At 40.6% G+C, this 23,208-nt stretch overlaps 1 protein-coding gene across 8 annotated transcripts in view; it reads left to right on the top strand.

Moving 5' to 3' along the window:
- The window catches only part of DOCK7 (dedicator of cytokinesis 7), a 106,999-nt gene that overhangs the window by 18,589 nt on the left and 65,202 nt on the right, over nucleotides 1-23,208 (top strand). For all 8 annotated transcript variants that reach the window (XR_008748997.1, XM_055815165.1, XM_055815164.1 and 5 more), the window contains exons 3-14: nucleotides 6,245-6,420; nucleotides 6,617-6,685; nucleotides 8,891-9,020; nucleotides 9,127-9,339; nucleotides 9,736-9,821; nucleotides 11,958-12,024; nucleotides 13,261-13,410; nucleotides 15,353-15,433; nucleotides 17,707-17,872; nucleotides 18,533-18,675; nucleotides 20,929-21,022; nucleotides 22,600-22,762. Coding sequence is in view for 7 of the 8 variants with exons in the window: in XM_055815165.1 (XP_055671140.1) it covers nucleotides 6,245-6,420; nucleotides 6,617-6,685; nucleotides 8,891-9,020; nucleotides 9,127-9,339; nucleotides 9,736-9,821; nucleotides 11,958-12,024; nucleotides 13,261-13,410; nucleotides 15,353-15,433; nucleotides 17,707-17,872; nucleotides 18,533-18,675; nucleotides 20,929-21,022; nucleotides 22,600-22,762 (1,538 nt within the window). In the remaining variant the exon portion in view is untranslated. The remainder of the gene's footprint in view (nucleotides 1-6,244; nucleotides 6,421-6,616; nucleotides 6,686-8,890; nucleotides 9,021-9,126; nucleotides 9,340-9,735; nucleotides 9,822-11,957; nucleotides 12,025-13,260; nucleotides 13,411-15,352; nucleotides 15,434-17,706; nucleotides 17,873-18,532; nucleotides 18,676-20,928; nucleotides 21,023-22,599; nucleotides 22,763-23,208) is intronic.

Below are 23,208 nucleotides of genomic sequence, written 5' to 3'. Positions count from 1 at the left end.
CAGAGAATTTTACTCCCACAGTGGAGGCAGGAGGTATAACTTTCCAGTCTCTGCCATTGTCATTTTTACAGGCTCCAAACTGTACTGGGATCCTCAGAGAGACTATGTCTCTGCCCTTAGGAATTAGGCATCTCATTTTAGATAAAAGGAAAATTGGTCTTGGATTGGGCTATGAGCAACTTGAGTTCAAATCCTTGTTCTGCCAGATGCATCCTGCCAAGCCATCACATCATAAACATTTAAAGTGCTGTTGTGGCTCCCTGTGAGAATAAGCATCTTGGGAGGGCAGAGGTGAGGGAGGGAGAAGGAAACATGGGGGACACGGTGGTTTTCATGTCTCTGCTGACATATGCTAGCTGGAAGAGTCTGCAGAATCATAGCTGGGAGCTGGGTGTGTTGCTCTAAGCATGTCCCACAAGACTACTCGTGATGCTTAGTACAACACGTGTGAATTAAGCAACAAAGTTCTGGAACAGGATCTAGAAATATCCCCTCTGCCCAGCTGTTTGTGCGGGGAAAGGATAGGCTAAAGTCCTTCAGGTGAAAATCTGAATGCCTTTGGATGCCAGGGCACACCACAGTGATCTACATAAGACTTCTGTGCTTCAGCCAGTATCTGTGAGATTGAGATGATATTTGTCCCTTTTTTTTCCCTGGTTGCTACTGTGGTCCTTACTGAGCTACTGTACAGTGCCCAGGAGAGCAGACCTGTAGTCTTTAGGTACTGGTGTAGGTGTAATTGGTTCAGAAAGGCAGCGAACTGGAGAGGAAGGCCGTTCAGGCATGCTAATTAAATACTTATCCTTTGGTCATTTCTTGAGCATGATGGAAAAGTGCATCTATGGCAAGAATTCCCATTGCCTTTGTTAGTGAGGCATCCCTGCTGCCTTTTGAATCGCCTTGCCCTGCACACTTCTGCTGGCTGAGCTCCCTCTGAGCATGGCTGCTGCTGCCTTCCCCGTACGCGGTCAGCACTGCCGCTCGGCAAACCCCTGGTCACTGGGCCAGGTGAGAAGTCCTGCTTGTCAAGAGGGGTCTGCTCCGTGCACGAGGGAGCTGGTTGCAGTCTGTTCTCAGGAGTGCCACAACAGAGCAGGTCTAATACACATCTGGCCTTTGAATTTTTATTTTTTCTTCCTTGGTGGGGTAGAGCAGGCTGTGTGCTTTGCAGCGCGGTGCACCGGGTGTAGCTTTCCCTGCCTGCTCACCCTTTGCTCCTGCAGTCCTTGGGTGAGACGCTTGGCTAAAGTAAATGGGGGTTTGTTACCCTGCATGGAGTTACACCACATCCTCCAGCAGAGGCTTCTGCCTGTGTTGCCAGGTTTGTGCAGATGCTTCTTTTGTAACCGATGATGATGAGGCAGGTAGGTGCTCAAAAGAAGGAAATAAATAGGAGAGAGACATATTTCGGCTAGCAATGCTCTAAAACTACAGCAAAATACAATGTTTGCTGTCTAGAGAAGGACAAAGTCGATAGGAAACGAAGCTTTATTTTCAAGCTTTTAAGGGGATATAACAGTGAAGAATAACACAGCCTTAAAGAAGAAAGCTTGACTGTCCACGCTGCAGAAGAGTTGTAAACCTTTGAAATAGGGTTTTGTGATGCAACTGCTGAGAGCCGTAACTGCAACAACACAGATGCACCCATGGAACGTGTGTGTTAAGTAGTTTCTATAACCCAAATCAATCGGGCTGGTGTCTTAATTAAGCTGACAGAGCGTGTGTCTCTGGTCAGGTTAAGAACATATATATGCAGAAATGTTATTTGCAAGTGATGTGTTTGATTTGGGGTAATTGGGCTGTGTAAGCCTGAAAAACGGAGAGTCACGTTTGATTTCTTCTGTACTTCCAGTTTATCAGGACATTGTATTTGGTGTTTACGTTGGCAGGGAGCAGGTTATGACCCTTTTACTCATACCGGGTGGCTCCTTTCTCCCTGTGTATTCCTGTTCATCTTAATAACACGAATAGTGCTTGCCCTGAGTGAGGTGGCAGCGTCTGATCCTGGGATAAAGACTGAGTGAAAACTGTGTTAAGGAATTGTCCGAAAGGCTGTGCAAAATTCTTTCTGTAATTACAGCTCGCACAAAACTGAAGAGTATTTTTTAGGAGAGCAGCAATTGTAACTCTGGGAGCAGGCTTTCCTTTGCTTATTTGCCATGTGTAGTTGCCATTACTTTAGACTGTTCCGTAGTCCTGGTGGGGAAGATGGTGGGAGCTCCTGTACAGCTTTGGTTTCTGGAGGGCCTTAATAAACTCTTCTTGGAAGGAACAGACACCCTGTCAATGATTTCTTACAGTAACACTCCAGCATTATTAGGTTTATTAGCCACCTGGTAGGTGGACTGCATGTTTGCAAATACTTGACTGAAACCGTCCCTCTGCCTTTGGAAGTCTGAGGAAGAAAAACTGGCTGTGTTTTGTGGAGGAGGCACCTACTATTGCTTCCTAGGAGCGTTCATGAGGAATCGAAAAGGCTTTTTTCCTGGAAGCGGGATGAAGATATGCTGTCTGCAGCCTGCCAGCAAGCAGGGCTGTGGGAGAGGACAGCTTTGTAGCTCCTCAGCTGTTCCCCCATTTCTGCTGCAGCAGATTTCAAAATCTTTTATTATGCACCTGGAACCAGGGTTTGCTGTTCTTGTGGTAATCTGGCAATCAGCTGTTCATCAGAGTGCACAAGGATAAGAGTGGAACTTTTGTGAACTGGGAAAGTATCACAATCCTAATGGGCCAGGGCAGTCGGCTCTTGGGTACCTCCTTATTCTTCCTGGTGCTGTGAGGAGGTAAGTTGAGCCTGGAGGCTTGGAGGTGAGGTGATAGAGCAGGTTCTGCTCCTTAGTTGATGGTGAGGTTGGGTAACCTGGTCTTTATGTGAAGTTGTCTTGATTCCTTCACTGTGCGCATTCGATCTGATGGGTTCAAATGACGATTTCAGGTGACTGATGCTTTGGCTGGATAACGCAGGAATAGCCTCTTGTATATTGTGTCTGTTCTTGGTCTCATCCACAGGTTCAGAGTGCATAAATATGCAGAGTGCACTCATATGCAGGAGCATAAAGCAGGAGGGAGGAAAGGTTAAGCCATCAGCAGTGAGAGCCATGAGATAAGCTCTCGTGGTTCAGTTCAGACATGGGGACACCATTTGGGTTCATTTTCCTTTTGGTGCATTTATTCATCCTTATTTCCTCCTCCTCTTTTATCACTTCTTCCCCCACAAATATCTAAAGCTTAAAATAATGTGCTTGCCTTTTATCTGCCAATAGTCTGACATGAAGTAGTTCCTCTTCATAACCATGAATTTATGTTTGGCCTGTTTACTCAGGTGCTAGAAAGTATTTCTGGCTGCACAGATGGTGAGTCTAATACAAGCTTCTGGGTTTGACTTTTATGTTTGTTTACATCTTCATGGTACAATAGTCATCTGAAGAGACAAACTGGAAAATTGTGAATTGCAACTTTGGGCCTAATCGTGAGATGTGTGAAGGGCTTGGAAAGCCCTGGAGTGCAGACGGGGGACACGGTGTTGGATAGACCCCTAAGCACTGCTTGCCTTTCCCGATTAGGTGCTTTTAACTAGCGAAGCCAGTTCATTCATCTTTTGTCCAATACATTACAATGATCTTGTTGGACAAGTGAAATTTGAGTTGTAAAATGCCAGGAATGGGGAAACATGGTGTCTTTGGGGCAGTGGCAGTCTCTGTCTTGTGCTGGCTCGGTCCTGCATATCCCTCTCCACTCTGTGTTAATCCAGAGGTTTTTTTCCTCACCTGTGTGTAATTGTCTTCTGTTTATCAGGATGAGTGGATTAGTAAAATCAGAGGGAATGAGAAGTTTCCTCTTTGTTATCCTGGGGAGCTGCGAAGGTAATTGAGTTTGTGCAGATGGAGACACAACACTTGCATGGTCAGCTCAGTTTTGCTGAGAAGTGCACTGGAAGCTGCCTTAGCTTTGGAGCTGCCACTGGGGAAGGGAGGTCAGCAGGAGGAGTAAAAGTAAGTCTTAAAATGTTAAGGCTTAAAAAATAGGGTCAGTTAACAGCTTTAAGTCACCCTCCCAGGCTGCCTTAACCCTCTGGCCTTCTTCCAGTGAGGGTGCTTTCAGCGTCCAGCTCTGAGCTGCATCACGGCATGGATAGGGCTCTGGACTGGTTGTGAGAGGAGCTGGGGAAGTGTCTTTTCCCAGTGCCTCTGCAGCTTTTGCCCAGTGATTTTTGTTATTTTTATCTTCATTTGTAAAGAGTTTCTTACTCTTCTTTGGTTTTGAGGTTTATCGGTAGAAAGGATTCTATGCACGCGAAGTAGCAGTAGTGTCATGCAGCGGCTCTTCTGAAAAAACATGCACTTTTAGCAGTTTCTCAATAATAAACTGTCACACTTCAGTGCTGTATGTTTTGTCAGTTATCTAGTGCCAAATGGAGCTGGTCTATCTGTATGTAAGGAACAGATAGTGTGAGGTGATGACGTGTTAACTGTAATGTGGGAAAGAGCAATGACAAGTTCTGCTCGTTGTGAGTGTTGCAGTGATGAAAACAATTAAAAGTATCTGGTTTGCATTTTCAAAAGTTCTCCAAACCACATACTTTAAGTTCATTTCAAGAGTTCAGGATTAGAAGGGGAAGAAAGGTTATAGGGTCAGAATTAAATAGATGATGATGATGGTGGTGTGTTTCTTTACACAGAAATTACTTTGTATTTTTTACCTAAATTGCAGAACTAAATACTGAGTTCCTAGACATCATATTTTTTTGGTGGACCAGATTCTTATCTGGCATAAAGACATCTGGTCCAACTCACCTGACTTCATTGGAGTCACGCCATTTTTCTGGTGAAGAATTTGCCTTCTGTATTTCAAGAAAATTGTAGTATTCATTGAAGTTGGCTGTGGTAGGAGAGATTCTTTCAATACCCCCTGCATTAGCCAAGTCTTTTTCCTTGAATAAAAAGTTGATTCATTTCAGAATTTTTTGGCAATAGAAGTTTTAAAACTGGAATTTGGGATTGGTATAGCAAATTTTTTGAGAAGCATGTCTAGAACTTATTTATTAGGTATTCTTTTTAAAGGTATTTCCAGCAGAAGACAAGTTACAGGATAGTTCCCTGTCCCACAGAAATAATCTGGATGACAGGAGAGAGGAAGCAGTAAAGAAAAAATGCTGAATTTTGTCATGTATTTGTGACTCATATTAAAGCACTCAGCTTTGCTGGGGTGTGCCAGGGAATTCTAGGAAATCTGTCAGTTGCTGTAGAGACAGGTTCCTCAAAACTTGTTTTTAGTGTTCCATTTTCTTAATGTCTATGTTTATGTACAGCCTCAGAGCATAATGATCTCAGAATATATATATGTATTTATATAATATACATATGCAGAAATGCAGTTATGCAATGTGAGTATGTATCCAGTTTATGCATCATTTCTTTTCATGTAGCTAGAAAAAGCTCACTTTTTTTTTGGTATGGTGAGATCAGTATTTCCAGTGAAATCTGCTGGTTTCCTGCACGTGTGTTTGTTCAGTCATTCCTTGCACTTTGGGTGCAAGCTTTGTGCCCAGTAAAGATGCTTGTCAAGTGTCCATTTTACTTGGAGCAGTGTACCTTCCTGGAGTAGGCAGGGTCATCGTTGCACTGAAGGGCCTAATATCAGGGAGAAGGGGTGGTTAAACTTGTATCTGTGGTAGACAAACATTGTGTTGTGCTCTCCAGAGAGGTGGTTTAATTCAAAATAATGTTGGTCTTTAGAGTTCTGTGGCTTCTTAAGTTCCTGGTAAATCAGCCCCTGCTCTGGATTTCTGTTTGGGGGCCTCACATGAAGTTGAAACAGTTCTTGCATCCTGGATCAGGATGAAGGTTTCCTTTGTGATCAGAGCACGGTAAAAATAAATCCAAAGTCATACACGTGGGGAATAAAGTACAAAATTTTCTTTTGATGCAAGCTGATGAATTTCTTGAAAATAGATGAAAATCCTTTTTTTAATTTGGGGTTTGTTTTTATTTTTAGGTGATGATGGTATGCATCACAGAAATATCCAGAGACATATCAGATAAAAGATAAAGACTTGAAAAATAGCTTTGTGATGTGTATTAGCTAAGGTTAACACCACTAAGGTTAATTATCATCTGATGTTAGCTCAAGTTTCCTCAACAAGGCAGAAAAGCTGATTTAAAAAACAAAGTAGAACATGTGCTTGTGCTTTTTCTTTTTTCTTTCAGCGTGTTTTAAGACCTTTCTGTCGCTTGTTTTTCCCCAGGTACCGCTTACAGAAGCAGTGGACCCGGTTGAGTTGGAGGACTACCTTATTACACACCCAATTGCAGTGGAGTCTGGACCCCTGAGAGACTTGCTTGAGTTTCCTTCCGATGACATTGAGGTTGTGTACACCCCCCGAGAATGTCGAACGCTTGTGTCGGCTGTGCCTGAAGAGAGGTAGGACGTGACAGGGTGACACCTGGCTCAAGGGAATTAATTGTACTGCATTTGAGTATCTGCAAGGCTGAAGCCTGGAATTTTTGGTTGCAGATGCCTGGAAGAGTAAATATAAACCGAAGTGAAAGTATGTGTGTTTAAGAAGTCGTTATCGTGTCTGTGGTTTTGAAGGTGTTTGTTTCTGTTCTTTCAACAGTGAGATGGACCCTCATGTGAGGGACTGTGTAAGAAGTTACACAGAAGACTGGGCGATTGTGAACAGAAAGTGAGTTCCCTGTGGTATTTGTCAGCTTGATTTCGTATTTTTGCAGGTTGACTAGCTGGTATGAGTAGGCTCAAAAATTACCGTCCTGGCTACTGATTCCATGTGTCCCAGCTTTTGGTTGCCTAGCTCAGCTGAACCAATGCTTTGTTTTTAGCTGAAATGATGCTTTGTGTTTTGAAAATCAGATCTCAGATGTCAAAACCCCTTGGGGCATTTTTGAAAATTTAGGCCATTTTAGTCAACAGTTGCTGCTTTAGAATGGTGGAGAAATTAGGGAATGCGAACAAGTAAAATTATTTTCAGCATTTGTTTCTTTCTTTGTTCCATATGTTTTTAGCTCTTTTTAGAGAGCAGTTGCATTAGTTTTGTAATTATATAATATTTATGTGCAGTTACAACCCCTTGATAGATAAGGTGCCCTCTGCAGCTTTCATTTAGTCCCTAAGAGAATTTGAGAAAGTACATAATTTAAACAAGTAATTGTTAATATTTGAACTATCACAACACTTACCTAATGAGTGAACATTTTAGAGAACGTACATGCATTGATTAATTTATGCAAATTAGCGGGAAGGTTTCTGAGGAGCTTTACTTGGAACATACACTCTCTCAGATGATTGAAAGCCTGATAACTTCAAGAGCCACTGTCAAGGAGTAAGTGATCCATGTGATGTGCATCACCTACAAATGACTTGACTACAGCTACAGCTCTGCCCTTGTGGCTGTTGCTACAATTCACTGGTTTAATGTTGTCCTGCGAACCACTTCAGGGGATGCTGAAGATATGCTTTGCAGTGCTAAGATGACCTAATAAAAATGTGTTTTGTAATCTCATACCAAAAAAAAACCAACCACCCAACCCCCCCCAACCAGAAAGAAACATGAGAGAGAGAGATGCTTTATTAACTCCCAGCCTTTGTGGGCAGAGTCTAGCATGTGTAGTAGGCTTGAACAATGTGACCCACCCAGCCAGCACACCTCTTGGCTTCTCAGTGACTTTCACTGGTATCTGGAATACCTGGCTGTGATTCCTCACTGAGGGGGTTTAGTTGGAGACACCAGAGCTTTTTGTCCTGTGCAGATCAGCTGCAGGTTGCATTCTGTGTCAGGGAAGGCATGAAGCTAAAGACATCAGAGTTGCCTGAGTGGGTTGAAGGCATGGTAAGTGATTGTTGAACTACAGTCAAAAGTTGTCTTGCCCCTTCAGAGGAGGGCAATTAATTACCAGCACCTCTGAAGTTAGGTCAGATTTAGAGTGACTTTACACTTGTTGGTGGAGCTGTGATTGAAATGCAGACCTCCAGGTGAGGATTATACAGATCATGTTGTTCAGCTCCCAGGAATTATAATCTAGTGAGGAAAATGCTATCCTCCTTTTTCTCCTCCCTTTCGTTATTCCCTGCTAGCATCTCCGTGGTTTTCACATGTCTGTGCAGCCTTCTGTGGTGACTTTAGTAATGGGGCGTGATAAGAACAATTAATTCGAGATGTGACCCCAGCACTTCTTTGGGACTGCCTTAGAGTGTGTATTGTAAGGAGGCTGTGGCTCTGGCCATATGAGTGTGTAAATAAAGACATAGTACCATTTGGTATCAAAAAAATTGTTAGTCAAAGAGATCTGATCTTGTCAGCAACAGTAGACAGACTGTTTACTAGCAAGCACTCTTACACCCTGGAAGGCTCTGAAGGACCTGATTCTGCTTATAAAGATGCTATGAGAAGATGCTCATTTTTGTTGGGGTTGGAAAGTTGTGTGTTTTCCAGAGGTGCTCAGGACTTGGGTGCTTCATGCAGTCTTACCTGAAGTCATTGTTTTGGCTTTCAAGTTACTAATATTGTCTACTCCAAGTCAGCTCTTGCTCCAGCAGAACCACTGGCCTTCAGTCCTCACGTTCTTGACCTGTTTTAAGCTTGGCATCACAATTGCACATTTTATGATGACCTTAATTGGCCATTGATAATCCTCCTTTTGACATCACCCAGGGTTGCTTTACAGTCGAACAGAGTCACATTGTAGTACTGGAATACTGGTTGTTGGATTGTTACCCAGCTATGGTGGAGGGTGACTGGAAATACTGTTTGCAGAGAGCAGTTTATGCTTTCAGTGGACCCATGCTGATAATACTGGGTTTGTTCTGTAATTCTGCTTCTGGATTTGGTGTCAGAAAGCGTGCTAAGATTGTATTTAAAATACTTGGTTTTCAGATACCACAAACTGGGAACTGGATTTAATCCCAACACCTTAGACAAACAGAAGGAGAGGCAAAAGGGGCTCCCCAAACAGATCTTTGAGTCTGATGAAGCTCCAGATGGCAACAGTTACCAGGATGAACAAGTAATGTACCTTTAAAACCTTGCTACATAAAACCTAATTTATAATCGCATTTTTAAAGTGCAGTCCCTTTCCCATTATAAGTTGCTTTTAATTTGTTGAATTTCAGGATGACCTTAAACGACGTTCAATGTCGATTGATGATACTCCCCGGGGCAGCTGGGCATGCAGTATTTTTGATCTGAAGAACTCCCTTCCAGATGCTCTTCTCCCAAACCTACTGGACCGAACCCCAAATGAAGAGATTGACCACCACAATGAAGATCAGAGGAAGTCCAGTAGGCATAAGGAGCTTTTTGCACTACATCCAGCACCAGATGAGGTATTTTTATATACATATGGCTGAGCCTAAGTAAGTGAAGGATTTAAGGAATGTGAAAATTGTCAGTCTGCCATGGATTTAAAGGAGTTAAGATCACCTATGTTTAATATCCATGGGAACCTTAGCTATTTTGTGGGTCACGTGGTTTTTAGCTTATTGTCTTGCCATAGATATTACTTCCTGAAGACTGGGTTTCCTCTATGATTACGCAATCCCCTATTATGTAGAAACATTAAAGGAATTTAATTTAGCATATTTATAGCTGCTGTGGTACGCAACATGCTGGCAAGCCTTGGATTAAGTTGGTGCTAGTGTCTTTGAAGACAAAAGTGATACTTCTTTTTGCTTCATAATGCTATTAGTGGTTCGTACAAGTGTTGTGTCTCTTAATTTCAGGAGGAGCCTATAGAACGACTTAGTGTCCCTGAAGTACCCAAAGAACACTTTGGCCAAAGACTCCTGGTGAAGTGTTTGTCCCTTAAGTAAGTATCACTCCAACAGACGGCTGCATTACAGAAACTGAGTATTTAAATCTGCTGTTGTATCCATGTGCATCTGCAATAACTCTGCTGCCTTGTTTATTACCCTTGAAGGGATGTAACATTGTTTGGTGTGGTCATAGGCTTAAAAGTCAGTTCTGTAAAGGATAAGTTATACAGCAGTGTGCATCAGAGTTGGAAAGTGTTTGCCTTCCTTGGCTTTTCTCTGTGTTGCTTTCCAGCCAGCCTGTAGCTATACCTGTTCCGTGTTACTAGCACACATGCTTTATTAGACTCATTCAGGGCTCTGAAGTTAGCCAGTCATCGGTGTTCAGCTCTGTAACATGGATGTTTAGGAGGGGAAAAAAGAAAAAAACAATTAAGAATGCTTAAGCCTTCAAATGTAAGACAACCAAAGATTTGCTGAAGTTTAGTCTCAACAACCTTGACTGTGTCCCTTTAAGAGTGAAGACTTTATATACTTAGCAAGCATTAACTGGAGGAATAGAAACCTGTTAAACAAGTTTAATGAAGTGGAGCTCCTGAATATAGGGTTACCTGCAGCTGGTTCATTGCCTATAACTCTTCTCTAATAACACAAGGTAAAATTTTACTGTTATTCCCTTGGAGAAATAAAGTACAAAACTGATTTTCCACACTGCTGTATTCATCTTCTGTGTCCTCAGTTAGGTCAACCCTTCTTATTAGAGAGCTCCAGTTAGACTACATTGTGGCTCATAACTGAGATATATGTGTGGGACATATCTCCTGCTCGTAGAGTACTCCAGGACCTAATATAGCCATAGAGATGAACTGATTTTGCAGCCTTTTATGAACTGGAACAACATAATATGCAGTAGCAGTGGAGCTTCCTCTCCAAAGGATGGTGTCTTTAGTGTAAATAAGTTAGATGCTGGAAATTAATGATTTCTGCTATTTAAGCATCTCTTGCTGACTGTAAATTTACAGCAATCTGCCCAAGTACATGCTTGTTTGTGTACCACAGTCATCTTTGAAACCGTACTCAACAGTTGTAATAGCAAGCATCCAGGATCGTGCTTGGAGGCAGAGAGAAGTACATGGTTTCTTCCCCAGGGAGAAGGCTAAGATGACCTAAGCAGGGTCATTTTCAGGTTAATCTCACCTTTGTTGCAAAACTAGAGAAAATACTTGTTTGATGAGGCAGTCCTGCATGTTCTCCCTGTTGGCAGAAGAGTTCCAGGCTGAAAAGCTGAGAGCTCTGTGCATGGACTGGATGCCATGGGTGGATCCGACTGTGGACTGGGCGTTAATTTCACAGGGAGGAGGTGCAGAGAGGAGAATGGCATTTCAGCCCCCGCTCGCTTAAGTGTAGGGACAGGTTTTGAATGTTTTTTAATTTCTTTAACTTCCCAGGTGATTTAACAACAAGTTTAGCTCTCTTTGGTAGGTTAGTGTTTTTGTTGGAAGTGTTCCAGTTAGCATAAATACTTGATAACAGTTATTCTGAACAACTGACGCCTTTCTGAGAGAGTTTTTGAGATATGGGTGTTTTCTGTCAAAAGTTAAATGTTGAAAATGGCAAAAATAGCTGTTCCCAACTCCCGAGGGAAGGAGCTTTCTGGTCAGTAATGTTGGGAGGAGCAGTTGACTGTTTAGCCCTATCAACAGGTCAGCATAGTAAATCAGCAACTCCTCAAGGTAATCAGAGGAGCTAAGTGGTCCGGCTGTCCTAATTAATATTTTCTCTCCCTTTAAGGAAGCTATTAGGTTGCTTTGTTTAGCTTTCAAGCAACACTTGGAGAAGATAAAAGCATTTATGGAAGTATGCTTTATGTCCTGTGACCCTAATGCCAGCTTTTCTGTTGGGTCAATGAGTTGAAATGACTTTCAGAAGGTCCAGGGAGCACCAACGCGTGTCCTGGTGGAAGTGAGCAGAGACAATGCAGAGGAAGCAGGACAGGAGAGCAGTGAGGGCAAAACTGGGGAGCAAGATCCCTTTTCAGCAGGGTCAAGCCCTTAGGTTGACTCAGCTGTTCCTGACTGACATCTCAGCTTAACAGTGGTCATCTGTCACCCAGGAATGATTTGGGGAGAGGGTAGGTTATTCTTTCTTATAAAATGCAGGTCAACTGATTTTATGTGTTTCTTTCTTTCAAGATTTGAAATAGAAATTGAGCCCATTTTTGCAAGTTTGGCCTTGTATGATGTTAAAGAAAAGAAAAAGGTAGGTTACTTGAGTGATGACATTTCCACTGAAGCCTTACCAAACCTGTATTAAAAAAAAAAAAAAAAGGGTGTAATTAATTCTGGAAACAAACCTTTATGAAGACAGTGACATACCAGTCATTGGAAGAATGATGAAGGCATTTCATGAACCATCTTGGGTGTTCTTCTTCTGCTTAGTAAAACAGTTGAAGTATAACCACTTTTCTAAAAATATTATCTAATATGTGAGTGCCTGAAATCAGAATATATATCTGGTCCAATCTTGGCTTTCAAAAGTCTATTCCCCAGAGAGGACTTAAGTAACTGAAACCTTTTATTTAGATTAAGTTTTTATGACTTTCTTAATCTCTTTTTTGTGATGCAGCATGGTATGTGTCCAAGTAATATTTTAATAATGCACAAAAAAGTCATCCGTGCTAAAATTGCTAAAATCAAAACAAAACTCAGGAGTCTTTTCAAGGTCTAAGTTACAGGAAATGCAAAATATATTTAATCCCCTATTTATGTTCTGTATTTAATATTTGAAGAGTCTCTTAGTTTTCCTAATTCAAGATAGTAGCAGTAGTAGAGAGAAAAATGTTAAAAATATGCATTTTGACATTTATCTCTTTAAGACTTGAATTTAATGCATTGAGTTTTAAGTTATGTAGATGAGAGTATGTGGAATATTATGTGAACTTTGTTTAATATTTAAATCACATTTCATAAGCCAATTTTATCATCCCATTACTCCATTTTTTTTTCTAACGTAGTCAGTTCTTTACTGACCTCTGGTGTTGATAACCAGCTCACATTCATTTTGGCTTTGAAGCCTTGATACAGTCCAGAATTTGGAGTTTCAGCATAGAAAGCTCACTGTCTGTCTTTCAAGATGTGTTGTTTTTTTTCTTTTCCTGTGAATGATCTTAAAGATCATTTTCTATTTTGATACTTTGATATTTTCAGTTCAGATAGCAATTGTAATTTCTAGTACTGTGATGGAACTACATACCTTACAGGAGCTGGAGGAAATTTTATAGGTAGTGTGTATTGTTTCCTCCATTTCCTTTCCCACTGGCCTGCCTTGATTTCTTAAGGAGGCAGCCCTTTTTTTTTATTTCTTTTTTTTAATATGTGGTTTGAAAGGAGACACTGTTGGTAGTTTTTTACTTGTGTTTTGAAATTGTGTTTATTAAGAGTTTAGCAAAAATGAGAAGTATAACTAATGCTTGAAGCTATCCAAATTCTTCCTTAGATTTCAGAAAATTTCTACTTTGATTTAAACTCTGAACAAATGAAAGGAATGCTTCGTCCACATGTCCCCCCTGCTGCTATATCCACACTGGCCAGATCTGCCATCTTTTCTATCACTTACCCCTCTCAAGATGTCTTTCTGGTAATAAAGGTAAGAAATGCCAGAGAAATGTAATTTATTATTGTCTCTTGTTTTGTATTTAAAATAAAATATAAACAAGTTTGGCTGAGCAGTTGACTTCTTATTTACATTTGGAGAGCAGAATTCTTTTCTCAAAAGTATAAACACCAGCACCACAGAATTCTGTTTCATTTCAGATATTCTTACTTAGTACGCGAAGTTCCCTTGTAACAGAAACAGTTCAGTGGAGATATGCATTGCTGTATTACTGAAAAACTGAAAAGAGCACAAAGGTTTGCTTGATATAGAGCAGCTTTCTGGGGCTTGACCTTGGTTTTCATATGAAACAATGTGCTGACTCCTTAAAATGATAGATAAGTGAGTGATTTAAAAATATATATTGATCTGAATCTCATTTCAAAAATGATATATGCCCTTAAGCCAGATTTTCAACTGTCTTTAAGAATTGAAATTGCTAAGAGAGGGAGATCCTTAACTGAAATAAAATGCCACATTGGTCACTCCTGGAATAAAGTATACAAAGATAAAAGTTATTTTCTCTTCCTTGATTTGATTCAATGAGTGCACAAATGTTACTAGTTTAGATTGTCATTTGAATCAGTTTTTGTGGCTGGTCTCTGCATAAAAATCATCCTGTTGTAAAAAGGGATGTTTGAGATGTGCTTTCAGTTTACAGGTAGCAGTTACATTGCCTGCTGTGTTTTGAGAACTGTTGACTAAGGTTTGTGCAAGTTCTTTTTCCACTGCTTCTTACACGAGAAATAAGCTTTTGAAAATGAATTAAACCTTTGTGGCATAACAGAACAGTCCCAGGTGACAGAAAGGCTTTCAGTAGTGTTGGAGGATATTCTGATCTCCAGTTTTTTGTATGATTCTCTGAATTCCTTCTAAAAATCATGTTCTGCCTGTGTCCACATATTCACTCTCCTGATTTTTACAAGATATGAGGAAGAGAAAACCCCATATTTATGAGATGGGGATCTGGCTGAAAGAGCTTGTGACTGCACATTAGTGCTTGTAAAACCAGTGATCCAAGAGGAGCTGGTGGCTTAGGTGATTTTTTTTTTATTTGATGATGGAAAGGATATAGCCAGGGATAAATAAGACAGATGCATAGTATGCCTTATAGGGTGAATTTTCACATGGGTCTTACTCACTGGGAAACCACTTTTCAGGCAGCTGTTATTGCTAGCATAAACTCACCAGGGAGTGCAAGATTTGATGGAATGTGGTTTTGTTCCTTAGGTTGTGATAGCCTCCTGGAGTTCTAATAGAGAAGTATGAATGGCACTTTATAAGCATGGGAGAAGTTTAAAGATATTCTAATCTAGTAACAGCATGTGCAAAGTAGTGGGCGTGGGAGGGAGGGTCAGGGTTCTGCTGAGAGGAACAGTCTTCATGCATGTGACAGGGAAGAGATTTCTATCAGAAACTGGGTGTTAAGCAGTTTTGTGTTACTCAGACTTCAGAAGCAAATGTAATCTTTGCCTAACTTTAATTATTTGATTATTTCTTTATTTGATTTGCAAACACACTGATTTAAAATAGTGCTTGTTTTAGCTGAGCACATCTGATGCACTGTTTTGTGCTGCTGCAGTAGGTCCTTAGTATGGTGAACAGAAATAAGAATGGAATTCTGAAAATGATGATGCTGAAGACAGTGTAAGCTGTCTTTAAGACCTTAAAAATGAGCTGAAAGTGGCTCTAGAACAGATCAAACCAAAATGAAGTGGTTCCCTTTGAACCTATATTTTACACTTGTGATTCAGTTATAGCTGGAGACCTGGGAACTTAACGGTTCTAATAACTTGAGTGCAGTGCTTGTTCCCTGACTCACAAAGGGAAATCAAGCTTTAACTCTTTTGTAGTAGTTTTTGCTTCCTAGTGTTTGTTTAATTTAACAGTCCTTGTTGGATACATGTCCTTATAACGGTTCGTTTTCCCTTCTCAGCTGGAAAAAGTATTACAGCAGGGAGATATTGGGGAGTGTGCAGAGCCTTATATGATTTTTAAAGAATCTGATGCAGCAAAGGTAAGAATGTTTTTGATGTTTTGATTAAACACGCTACAAGTGATTGAAGGCATTTTGTTATTAACAAATTAAACATACATTATTTTCTTTTACCTTGGACTTAACAGCCACTGATACTGTTCCTGTTGTTAGAAGGATCCATTTTTAATTAAGAAGGCAGTCAAATTCTAAAGGCCAAAAAGGAGTCAAAGACCCTTGAATCTTGATGCCTTGTTGGGGTAGAGTAGTTAAAGGTCATCGGTTTTTGTAGCTGACAGGGGAGATGTGTGGTTACCATCAAGCTCAGTCATCTGTGATTCCCTGTCCCAGAGGATCAGCTGTGTGCGTACAGCTGGGTCAAGTGAAGGCAGCCTTTGATGCAGTAAAATTTCAACTTTTCCATTGCTTCTGCAGCTTAACCCCATCACAGTACCTCTACCTTCCTCTAGAAGGGTTGGAAAGTGGATGAAGTAAGTTAAGAGGAGATTCTCCTTCAGGCCTGGTTTTGAACTGCAGCGTATTTCTGTTTGGTTTTTTCTGCTTTTTTCTGCTGATTTTTGTTTTTTTGTAATATTGTAAAGAAAGACCACACTCAACAGTAGGATAAAGCTGTCTTTTTTACATATAGTAAGGGCAATTTTAGATTTTTATACTTTAGTGTTTGTGTTTTTCATTAACAGTGTTCCTTTAATTCCTGTCTTTAACAGTTTGGGCATTGTCCTGGGAATTGTGAAGTGCAGTGGATAGCATTGTCCTGCCCCAGTTTGGCGGATTCTTTGTCTTTCCCTCATTAAATCCATCCCTTTTAAATGCAGCCTGTCTCCTTGCAGGCCTGAAAGCAGAGGTTTCCACACAGGGAAGAATGCCATCTCATTCTCTGCCGTTGGTAGCTGGTTGCTCTTTGCAGTATATTGGAGTCTGAGTGGGAATTGCAGGTTTGGTACAGTCAGGAGCAAACAGGAGTGCTGCTGGCACCTGCAGAATTCACTGACACCTGGACTATGGCCTTTCCTTGATCTTTTCACCCACAGGCTACTATTTGTTTTTCTGAAATGCTTTCTCCAATACAACAGTGATTATAGCACAGCAAATCTCTGATGTTACTAGCAGTCAGAAGGAGAAATCTCTTAACTTGAGCTCAGTATGCTGTTTTACAACTCCAATTTGTAAGATGTGCAAGTGAGCTTGGGAAGGAAACCTTGGGTAGATAAGATGTGAAGTGGTGCTTAGGAATCTCAAAAATGGTTTCTTGTACAGTTGGGTTGAGCGAAGTGAAGATCAAAGTGTTATAGTGAGGACTGGATGAAGACGGAAACAGAGATGCCAGCCCTTCTTGTGATCAGAGGCTTTCCCTTGTGCTTTTTTCAAAGGAGATGGAATGTTCATTTGTTAGTTTCAATCAAACTCTAACAAAGTTCTGGCTTCCTAAAATTCAAATACATTTTTAGCTAAAGAAGTTAACATTTTTTGTCTACCTCTGTCTTTATATCACTGCACCACAATATGAAAAAATGGGTATTTTTCACCTCAGGTATATAGATAACAAAAGTAAAAAACTACATTTCCTGTGAACAATAAGTTGACATGTGGCTAAGTAAAATTTTTGAATTGGATTTGCAGGATGCTTGGGAATGTAAGTGAAAAGGTGATTTTTGAAGATCTTCCAGGCAAAGTGCATAAGCATGTCCTGAACTAGAAGAATGTGAGAAACAGCGTGCTCTGTTGTTATCCAGCCCTCTGTCTGGGGGCTTGTTAGAGGCCTGTAGGCAACAACCTTTATAGAGCAAAAAATGACTCTTTAATATGCAGAATTATGGAAAAGTCCTCCCATATTCCTCTTTTTCCTCAACAAAACTTGTATGATACTGCTTATTTGAGGAATGTTCTCAGTTTCCCATGCAACTCCAGATGATCTGAGCACCTGCTGCGTAAAATCACATTAAGAAATGCCATTTCAGACTTCACAGAGTAAAATTCAGCTTTTCTTGAAAGGGCAGTGGGCAGATGAGCTCACTGGGCTTTGACAGACTATTCAGGAGGCTTAACAGCATGAAGCCAGCCGCTCTGACTGTCCACTTGTCCTGTGTCTGGTGCTGTTGGCCTGATGGCAGGTTCTGGGAAGCAGAAGTCCGTTTGCCTAGCGCTTAGTGATCCTCCTCTAGAAGGTGCTATTGAAGCACAAAATCATTGCAGGTTAGAAAAGATACCATTGTTACTTACCAATCCTGCTAAAAGAATCTTTTTGTTCCTATTCCTCTCCTTTTAATCTCTTGGATTGAATATTTTCTTCATAGAATAAAGAAAAGTTGGAAAAACTGAAATGCCAAGCAGAGCAGTTTTGCCAAAGACTAGGCAAGTATCGCATGCCTTTTGCCTGGACGGCCATTCATTTAATGAACATTGTGAGCAGCGCTGGAAGTTTGGAAAGAGATTCCACGGAAGTAGAAGTTGGTACAGGAGGTACAGTATCTGGCGTCTGCATGAGGGAATGTGGACAAATCCAGAGTTTACTGAAGTCTTGATTCACACCCTGTAGCTGCCATTGCTCCTTTTATCGCTTTCCTCCCCCTGCCCTAGGCCTTCTGGTAGTCTTGGGTCATGGTTGAAATAAAACAGAAAAGTCCATGATAACAAATGGATTTATCTTTCAAGGATTTTACAAGCAAACCATCTGTTATATTATTTAAAACCAGGCTTCTAAGACTGAGAGAGCGTTACAGGCTGATGAACATTTTCCAAAGGAGTGGATTAATCTTTGTGAACCACATAGCTCATCTGAAACTGCTCTTCAGCATCCCCAAAACTGCCAACTTCATCATCTTTCAGAGCAAGAGAAATACATAAATCTCCACACGATAAAGACTTTTATAATAGCAGTAAGGCACTGGGGTGAGGTTGCTGTGAGAGGAGCAGAAGTAGTCAGCTGTGCTTCATAGCCTCCTGATGCCTCAGGAGTGTGATTGTCTTAGCATAACCACCTCTTCTATCACGCTTATTGCATAATTTCCAAATGCAGCACCTATCTTCTTGTGTAGAAAATCCTGGTTGGAATAAAAGTAGGCTCTTGGACTATTGTTTTTCTCCTGTTTTTTAATTCCTCCCCATTTTTGTTTTTTGAAGAACGTAAAGGATCGTGGTCAGAGAGGCGGAATTCCAGTATTGTCGGAAGGCGTTCGTTAGAGAGAACCACAAGTGGGGATGAGGCTTGCAATTTGACCAGTTTTAGACCAGCTACTCTGACAGTGACAAACTTCTTTAAACAGGTATTGTATGAAGCTATCTAATTAAGGAGTTGCTCCTTGGACAGAGTGATTTGATCATGTGAAGTCAATTTAGACCTGAATGATTAATTTGTGATGCTCTCAATGCATGTAATGTCTGTTCCCTGATCACAGGATGTCTTTGAACAGCACGCAGCAGTTTTGTTACATCATGTGCTTAATTCTGCCAGCAGTGGGTCCACAGTAGATCGGTGGATTCTTTCAATAAGCCTACTGTGAATAATTACGTTATGGAATTTTGAATTATTAGCTGGTTTTGACCTGAACAATAAAGCATCATTATGGCATAGTGACTTGGCCACTCCAGCTAATAGAACTGGGCCTTCCCAGAAGAACGCCAGTTTATTTTGCTCCAGATTTATCTAACATGCACTGGATGGCTTTCTGGTACACGTGTTTGGAAAAATGTGCATGGAAGCAAGTTCACAAAACCTGAGGATAACTTCATTGGGTTGGGATGTACCAAAAAGTATTCTAGGTGTTTGTCCTGGTCTGGGAATTGCATAGCCTTTATCACGATGGTCAGTTGGCTCCTTCAGTTTCATTGGGTGATAGACAATCCTGGTGAAACATCAGCAGGCTCAGAACCAGGTTCATCAATGTGGTTTGAGGTTGGCATCTGTTCACTGGACACAATCAGGGATACCTGAGATAATAAAGCATTTCATTTCTGAAGCTGCTTTGCTGAGTGGCAGTTCTTAGCCAGAGCTTGGGTTTTTCCTGAGAAGCAGTAGAAAACACGATTAAACAGAATAAAATTTTTAGTTAAGCTTAGAAAATGGTTTCAGTCTACTAATGTTTGCTAAGATTTGCTTAATGCCACATCTGGTTAAAGAAAATTGTTATTTTAATGTCACCTTTGTGTATAAAAAGGGATTTACTAGTATACAAATGGGATTTTTTTGGCTGATTTCTTGATCACTGAGAATACAAAGATGTAGATTCTATATACTGAAAGTTGGTTAAGCTCTTCTGGGTTTTTTTTTGATTGTTTTGGTTACGTGCCACTTTCACTGTGGGTAGCCATCCAAAGTCTGCTTTTAAATACAGTAGTGTAAATAAGGAGAAATGTCATCAAGGGCATCAAGTTATATTGGTGCAAACCATGTGAGCGGAGGGTGACTCATGACTCCCATGCTCCGTGCTTTCATGAAACTCAGTGTGACTGAAACTGGGCTCTGGAGACGGTATCCCTGGGGCCTTAGAGACACAGGGCAGCTCAGGAAGTTCCTTTTACTTGGGGTGTTCACAAAATCCAGTTCTGTAATGTATTCACCCAAAATGTAGAAAGTAAAAATTAAAAAATATTACAGCATTGGTGATGCAGCCATTCCACTGACCATGTTTTGCAGCCCTCTTTGTAAGGTACCCCAGTTCAGACCTGGTCACTAAGTTAGTCATGATTTACAAATTTATTTACTTCGTTGAGGTTGTTTTCACTTGGCAACTTTGAAGGAGCTTGTTTTATTAATTTGTCCTTTAAAAATTGCTGAATGTTGATTGAAAATTTTGGTTCTGATTTAAGATTTAAGTTTCTGATTCTTCTGTGTCTTTTATTTTTTATCTCCCCTTCCTTTTCTCCCACTGAGTACAACTAATTGAATACTACCCAGCATTTTTCTCCTTCTGTTTGCTTCTTTTTTCATATTGTGATTTATTACCTTTATTATCAGATATCTTCTACTTTTGGATAGTTAGAGGGTGGCAGTCACATTTTCTATAATGTTTCCAAAATTAACAAAATTCTGGCCTACTAGAATGTGGCACAAGGAAGCCTGACAACAGACTCCTTCCAGTTCCCACCGTTTCTTAACACTTCTCCTGAAAAGTAAGGCTTTTTTAGACTCAAACCAAAGAGAAGGCAGAGGAGAAGGAATGAGGATCACTACCTGAATGACGGATACTTTTTCAAACTATTATACTTGCTAAAAAGTGGATATTTTGGGGAAATCTTTTAACAGCCATTTTCAGATTTGAAAAAGATAATATTGATGGGGAGAGAAAAGGTTTTCAATGAGAAGTTCCTGCAGCTGTCATGATGATTAATAAGGAAAAAAGGAAGGAAAAGGATGGAGAAATGAACTGTAATTTAGCATGTTAATGTTAACACCTTGTTCTGGGAAGGTACATTTTGATATCTCAGAGGAAAGAGGCTATAGTATTAGATGGTTTATTCATTCTCTCACAATCCTGAAGGGTTGTGTAGACAAGCATTTTCTTCCCGACATCCAACAGGAGGGTGATCGCCTGAGCGATGAAGATTTGTACAAGTTCCTTGCTGACATGAGACGGCCATCATCAGTGTTACGGAGATTGAGACCCATCACAGGTAATGAGCGGGATCTTTTTGGCTCACATTTGGTGTTAAGGTATGTGGTTCGTCCTTCCCAATTGCCACCCAATTCTTGTAAGTGAGCAGATGAAGAAACCCTCAGAAGTCATTAACAGCAATTCCTGGAAGATGACGAGCACTAAAGATGGTGTTTTGGCAGGTTTTCACTGGTACGTGTGCACATGCAGCTCCTGTCACGCAGAGGAGTATCTGTGAGAAGAGGGTGCAAGCCCCAAGGCACTAAACCCAGCCCTGAGGAGCCTGTTTTCCTGAGTAAAATACCACTCTAGCTGAGAGGAGATCTCTCTCCTGGCTCCCACCTGGTTAATAGGAGCAGTCTCCACCTCTGTTTGAGAAAGGGAAATAAAAACTCTGGCACACCAGCAGTGAAACATCACTGGTCCCTGACCTGTGCTATTCCTGACAATATTTACTTAACCTGTTCTAAAAATCTCCAGGGACAGCAATCCTGCTGCTTCCTTAGATCATCTCTCCCAGCACTCAGCTGTCCTTGTAGTGAGGTTAGGTATTAAGAAAACTTTGCAAAATTATCTTGCTACAAATTAATCTGATTATGGTCTGTCATGCCCTCAAGGCAGTTATCACGGCCTTTCAAGTACTTGAATACTGTTATTAGTTCACTGTTATTCACCTCTGTTTTGTAGCCTAACCAATCTCAGGTTTTTTTCAACCCTTCCTTAAAGGTTGTGATTCTAAATATGCCTGTTATTCTTTGCTAGAGTTTCTTTAATCTGCCCATGCTTTTCTTCAAGCACAGTGCTCTAAACTGGTTGTTCTGCTTCTCCTAAGACCTCATGCCAAGCAAAGCAGACTAATTTGTCTCCATTGTCTTACACATGACACTGCACTAATATGTCTTAGAATGGTTGTGGCTTTCTTCTGGACATTGGCTTATTGTCACTGCGTCACCCAGGCCTTTTCTACAGAGTTGATCCATGCCAATTATTTTTGGAGGTTTTGTTTGTATGTTTGCCTTCTCCTACTTAATGCAAGTCCTTTGCTCTTTTTTATGTTTCAACTTAGTCATTTGATGCCATTTCTCCCATTCTCCTGTCTTCTAAGTTTTTACAGTCATTCCAACCTCAGTGCCATCCGCTAGCAGTAAGTGTGCGGTCAGTACTGTCACCTGACTTGCTAAGGAAAACATTCAATAGTCTTGGTATGGATTATCTTTCAGCAGCTCCTGATGCACCCTTCCAGTTTGATAGGCAAGATTCCTTATGAGACTTTGAGTATTATTTCTAACTATGGTTGGGCCTCCCAGTAGCATTATTTAGACTGCATTTCCTCAACTTGCCTATGAGAACAGTATTTGGGACTTGTTAAGATACATCTCTTCTGTTGGTTCTTATTATCTGATGTCCCGGTCGCCCTAGATATCGGTTTGATTCTCTGTTACTTGTTTTTAACATGTCTGCATTGGTTGTAATTTATAATTTGTTTAGTTATGATATTAATATATAGGATATTAACCTAAAGGAACAAAGCATGAATATAGTTTTTGATTTAAATTAACTTCTATTTATTTTAATAAAACCATTTTCTTCTTACAGCGCAATTAAAGATAGACATATCTCCGGCTCCAGAGAATCCCCATTACTGTCTAACTCCAGAGTTGCTGCAAGTCAAACTTTACCCAGACAGCAGAGTTAGACCTACAAGAGAAATCCTGGAGTTTCCTGCCAGGGATGTCTACGTTCCAAATACCACATACAGGTTAGAGTTTTGAAATACATTTCACGTTTCAGGGTCTGAGACTGGCAAGCCTAGAAATTCCTACCTTATCATCTGGTTTGTTGCAAAATTTGCTGTATCAGTAGGTCTGCTGTGCCAGAGGCACAAAAAGGGTCCAGACTGACACAGCAGAAAACACACAGTTGTGAAGGGACAAACACATCTGCATAAAACTTGGCTGTGAACAAGAACATGAGGGAGGTTTCTCCATTTCCCAGAATTCACAGTGAAATTTAGCTGAGTTCTTTTCAGTTTTATGTAGATTCTTTTGTCTGCTAAAGTCATAATTGTCTTACTGGTTTTACTCTTTTTGAACACTTTCAGTGCCTTTTTTTCTTTGAAGTTAGGGTTAAAAATGAAAAAAACCTGCATCATTGCTTCAGTCATATTTCCATTCTGATTTAAAAATAATTTCTTTGTTTGCAATG

This window comes from Falco peregrinus, chromosome 10, assembly GCF_023634155.1.
Source record: "Falco peregrinus isolate bFalPer1 chromosome 10, bFalPer1.pri, whole genome shotgun sequence".
Classification (NCBI taxonomy): Eukaryota; Metazoa; Chordata; class Aves; order Falconiformes; family Falconidae; genus Falco; species Falco peregrinus.
Note: the sequence above shows the minus strand (reverse complement) of the source record. Positions and strands in the feature narration are given on the sequence as shown.